The sequence below is a fragment of the Sinocyclocheilus rhinocerous genome, unplaced genomic scaffold, assembly GCF_001515625.1.
Source record: "Sinocyclocheilus rhinocerous isolate Xijiao unplaced genomic scaffold, SAMN03320098_v1.1 scaffold723, whole genome shotgun sequence".
Classification (NCBI taxonomy): Eukaryota; Metazoa; Chordata; class Actinopteri; order Cypriniformes; family Cyprinidae; genus Sinocyclocheilus; species Sinocyclocheilus rhinocerous.
In genome coordinates, this window is record NW_015655571.1 from 311,133 (window position 1) to 316,102 (window position 4,970).

Genomic DNA, 4,970 nt, shown 5'->3' on the forward strand with positions numbered 1-4,970 from the left:
TGGAGCCGTAGTTCACTGAGAAGCTACGCAAACAGCTTTCATTATCACAGTGCGATTTCACAATATCAATGTATAATATTTATGATATCGTCTGCGATATTTTTTTTTTCTAGCTTGTCAGTGAACTACGGCTCTGTGTAGTAAATGCTGCTCCATCTGAAAGCATGTGATGGAGATTTACTACTAATCACAGAACCGGCTTTACTGACATGATATGCATGACAATCACATTCGATTTATCAAGAGGTTCTGAGATTACAGGTTACACCTCTGTCAGTACTTTAGTAGGTATAAGATTTAGCATACATGTGTTTGGATTTTGTCATGTTTTGATGTCTGTTGCTTTATGCCAATCTGGTGTTGTTATTTGTCTCTTTTCACCACAGACCTGATGGCACTGAAAAAGGAAAATCAAGAACTGAACGAAACGGAAGTTAAAGATCAAAATGAAAAACATAATAATTTCAAAACTGAAGAAAAATTGATTAGTTGCTCACAAACTAAAAAGACTTCCTCACCAATAAAAGCTAAAAAAACTACAAACCTTAACAAACCCCACTTGAGAGTTCATACTGGAGAGAGACCTTACACATGCCAACAGTGTGGAGAAATTTTCAATCAAAAAAGACGCCTTAAAGTCCACATGAAAATTCACATTAAAAAGGAGCCATTAATATGCACTCAGTGTGGAAAGAGTTTTAAACGGAGAAATCACCTTAAGTCCCACATGATCATTCACTCTGGAGAGAGACCTTACACCTGTCCTCAGTGTGGAAAGAGTTTCAGGGTTAAAGGAAACTTTAAAGCTCACATTAGAATTCACACTGGAGAGAAACCTTACACCTGCAAACTGTGTGGGAAAAGTTTCTCATTAAATAACGGTCTTAAGACTCACATGATAATTCACACTGGAGAGAAGCCATTTGAATGTGATCAGTGTGGAAAGAGTTTTACACTGAAAGCACTCCTTAATGTCCACATGAGAGTTCACACTGGAGAGAGACCTTACACCTGCGAACAGTGTGGAAAGGGCTTCAAACGAAAAGAAAATTTTAAGGCTCACATGAGGATTCACACGGGAGAGAATCTGTTCACATGCGATCAGTGTGGAAAGAGTGTCACATGTAAAGAAGGCCTTAGAAAGCACATGAAGATTCATTCAAGAGAGAACCGTTTTAAATGTCATCAGTGCAAAAGGCGTTTCACAGACACAAAGCACCTTCAGGATCATGTTAAAATTCACAACAGACAGAAGCCTTTCAGGTGCCATCTCTGTGAAAAGAGTTTTTCAAGCAATACAAACCTTGAGAATCACATAAGAGTTCACACTGGAGAGAAACCTTTCACCTGCAAACAGTGTGGAAGGTGTTTCACGATTATAGGAAACCTTAAGACTCACATGAGAGTTCACACTGGAGAGAAACCTTACAAGTGTCTTCAGTGTGAGAAGCGGTTCACATGTAAAAGCAGCATGAATCGTCATATGCAAATGCATTCTGGGAAGAAATTGCCATTTTCCTCAGAGTGACGAGGTTTTAGAAAAAGGAGCGATTTCTACAATCATCTTCATTCTACATTGATTTCTACATTCTCAAAGACAATTCAATTGTAGTCAGTGTAAGAAAAACATTTTTTGCATTCACACTTAACGTGAGAAGTCATGCAAACATGAGACTATGTTTGTGTTCTTTGTTATAGAGTGTAATAAAAATTGTCTCCTTGACACCTTGAATACTTCTTTTACTTGCATCCTTCACCTCTTTATGCTTCACCATAAAGCCTCATACACACCAGGACGTTTATCGCGTGCGCTTATCGCCGACGTTTTTCGACGCGTCTTTTGTGTTCATACCCAAGCGATTTTCGCAGGCGATGAGCCGAGTGAACGTGCAAATTCTACTTACTTCCTCTTCGTCGTTAGGTATCAATGTGTGCTCGGCAAGACCGTTTTGTGCTTGAGCGCCACCAAGTCGTGTTTTACTGTAACTTCAGCAGCTCCAGTCACGTGAACAAAAGCACCAATCTCATTGGTCAGCCAGTTTTTAACGCAGCGCGTCAAACCAAAAAAAACGAGCCCGAGGCGTTTTTTAAAAAATGACGCTTTTACGCCTCGCGTTTTGCGCGTTGGTGTGCACACTCACATTGGTGCCCTTTGTTTAGTCACGAGGCGTTAAACGTCTGCGATAATCGCGCGCGATATTCGTCCCGGTGTGAACAAGCCTTAAGGCTTTTTGTTTTATTTTGTGCACATGTACTCCTGTGGCCATACCTGATCGTCGTCTTTGAGCAGTTGCGGTAGATTCCCTCCCAATTTCGACTACGTTGGGCGTTTTTTGGCTATTCGTGATCTCTGCCCATCATGACTGGGTGTTCAGCATCTGCCAGGAGCACTTACGGACCTGTGCCCGCCACAACTTCAAAAGGCTGAAACCTCAAGGCCTGAGATCGCATTATTTTTCAAATGCATCTGCTTACATTGCTCATTTCTGCGACTTCCTCACCTGTGTTTTTGCTCAGAAGATTCTGGACTCCTTCAGGAGATGCGTAAAAGCGCCCCTAGCATATAACAGTGAAAATGTGGGAACCCGGAACATTCTGTGCTTGGCGGGAAAAGAGTTACATGTACATATCTCCAAAAAAAAAAAAAGAAATATTACATCAAATTAGCACAGAATTAAACTGCTAGTATTGCTTAGTGCAATTATGTCAAAGATGAGACAAATATCCATGTGCACCTTGAAAATCTGATGTTTTGGAAAGGTTTATGTGCCATCTAGTGATTTAAGTAAGGAATAATTGAAGACGGCCCATTGATGTGAAGCGGAGTACAATAGTGTGCATTATCCTTGGGTGTGCATTATTTTCTAATAATTCAATGGACCGGAGTCAATTATTCCGCATATACTATGGTTACCACACCTCAAGACATCAAGATGATGTATTTCAATACATTCGTTCAGTTTTTGCCCTTAACAGGCTCTTGTGAGTTGGATTTATTTCTTACGCATCTCATCCAATGCTGTTGCTAATTATGTAAAAAATAAAGTCCATCAAAGAGCAAAAAAGCTCATCTTGAAATTCGTTTGCTGTGTATCCAAATAAAAGAATTACATGCCGAGATACTAGCAATCTTATTTTATTCTTATAAAGTGCAAAAAAGTGCTCAGTGCATGTTAAAATCGACAACGCTGGACCTTCCTCAGTGTTCACATACTATTGAAACGGTTCTTTTTTTCTATTCAATTCACATCTCAACACACGTGTATCTAATCAGTTCAATTAATGAATCAGTAACAGACCATTTACTTCATTGACAATTTACAAGTATATCCAGAGGAGATATAGAAAGATACAAAATCAAAAAGATGCAAAAAAATAGCAATCAAAATCTCCATACAACCCATTATAATATAATTGACCAACATATGATGAATTATGAAAACTATTATGAAAAGTAATTTTAGACCTAGTAATGGAGGTTTTTGAGCCGTTGATAGCAGACCAGTGCAGTTATTAATGAAGTTATTAGACAGAGAGAGAGAGAGAGAGATTAAGCGTTTGTGAATTACTGGAGTCTGTCCATCTCTCATTAGTGTTCGGCAGCAGCATATCTACTAGTAGTGAAACTGTACGCTCATCTTCTCCAACAATAGTGCCGTTATTATCTCGCTAGTGAGAAACGCCATGTAGCTTTTACGTTGCTAAACTCTTTTGCTCATAAAATCATTAGAGTAATGCGTTTCTGTGCACGTGTATGTTTCCATGTGTACGTTTCTATGGAAGAGAACGGGACAAAGACGGCATCTGTTTTCCGTGCATAATAAAGCGTAATTTTGTGGTGAAAACATGGAAATGATTTGTTATTTTTATCCTATTGTTTACTATAATTATTTGCTTGGGTCTGCTTTGAACCCTCACTAAAGTTGTGTTGAGATGGTTACGACTGACGGCAAATAATATAAAAATTAGTCAGATTTAAATGATAATTACAAAATATTTTCATGTTGATATAAGAGTGCTGAATTCAGTCAGTGTTCATGGGTTTTCTCAATATGTATGAATTCATTGTCTGTAATTTGTATATTAATGTGTTTTTGGTAATGTAATGAAAAAAGAAATGCCTGATAAGCATGCTGTACTTTACAGGTGACGTGTTAAACTGATGCCTGTGTCATAACGTAAATGTAATCTTTCATAAAAGTGATATTCTGCTTTGAACGCTCACTAAAGTTGTGTTGAGATGGTTACGACTGACGGCAAATAATATAAAAATTTGTTAGATTTAAATGATAATTACAAAATATTTTCATGTTGATATAAGAGTGCTGAATTCAGTCAGTGTTAAGCTGAATGACTAAAACATGACAAGTCTTTAGGAGAGTACATCTTTGTATAGTTGAAATTGTAAATGTAAAAAAAACGTATTTTATAAATAACAACATTTCTGATTGCATGGTAAAAAGATAAAAGAAAACTTCAGTTCTGTTCTTATTGTCTTTTTGGTTGCATTTAGTCAGGCCCAAATATTTGGTAATAGGCTTTATGCACACTCTCTTTTACATTCGAAGTCAGCCAGCTCTGTCACATCCAGCGCACGTAGCATTCATAGCAAATATGGTGCTTTTCACTCGGTCACTTTAAGATGTGCTCAGAGTTACGTCAATGGCTTGAGTCAAATTATCCAAGAATTATCTGAGGTAATCATATTGGTGAGACCTCAGATCATCTGATCATACACTAAATTGTATTCTAATATTCATTGATAGTGTTGTTCAAGCAAGAAAGTCCATCTCATCTGGCTTTTCAAACAAATGAAGCCTTTTTTATTCATTTATTTTGTTGGTTTGTTCAACTTGTGTGTAACTCACTTCATGGCTCATTTTTAACTTTTTTATATTTTGTCTTCTATAGGAGCAACTTGTATAAGGGTGTCAGTTCACCTCGGCCTGATCTTTCCACACACATCTATC

At 37.7% G+C, this 4,970-nt stretch overlaps 1 protein-coding gene across 1 annotated transcript in view; it reads left to right on the plus strand.

Moving 5' to 3' along the window:
- LOC107718508 (gastrula zinc finger protein XlCGF8.2DB-like) overlaps positions 1-1,540 on the plus strand; it is a 5,353-nt gene extending 3,813 nt beyond the window's left edge. Inside the window, exon 2 of the mRNA XM_016525610.1 lies at positions 387-1,540. Within this exon, the coding sequence (XP_016381096.1) occupies positions 392-1,528 (1,137 nt within the window). The 5' untranslated portion in view covers positions 387-391 and the 3' untranslated portion in view covers positions 1,529-1,540. The remainder of the gene's footprint in view (positions 1-386) is intronic.
- The last annotated feature ends 3,430 nt before the right edge of the window (positions 1,541-4,970 follow it).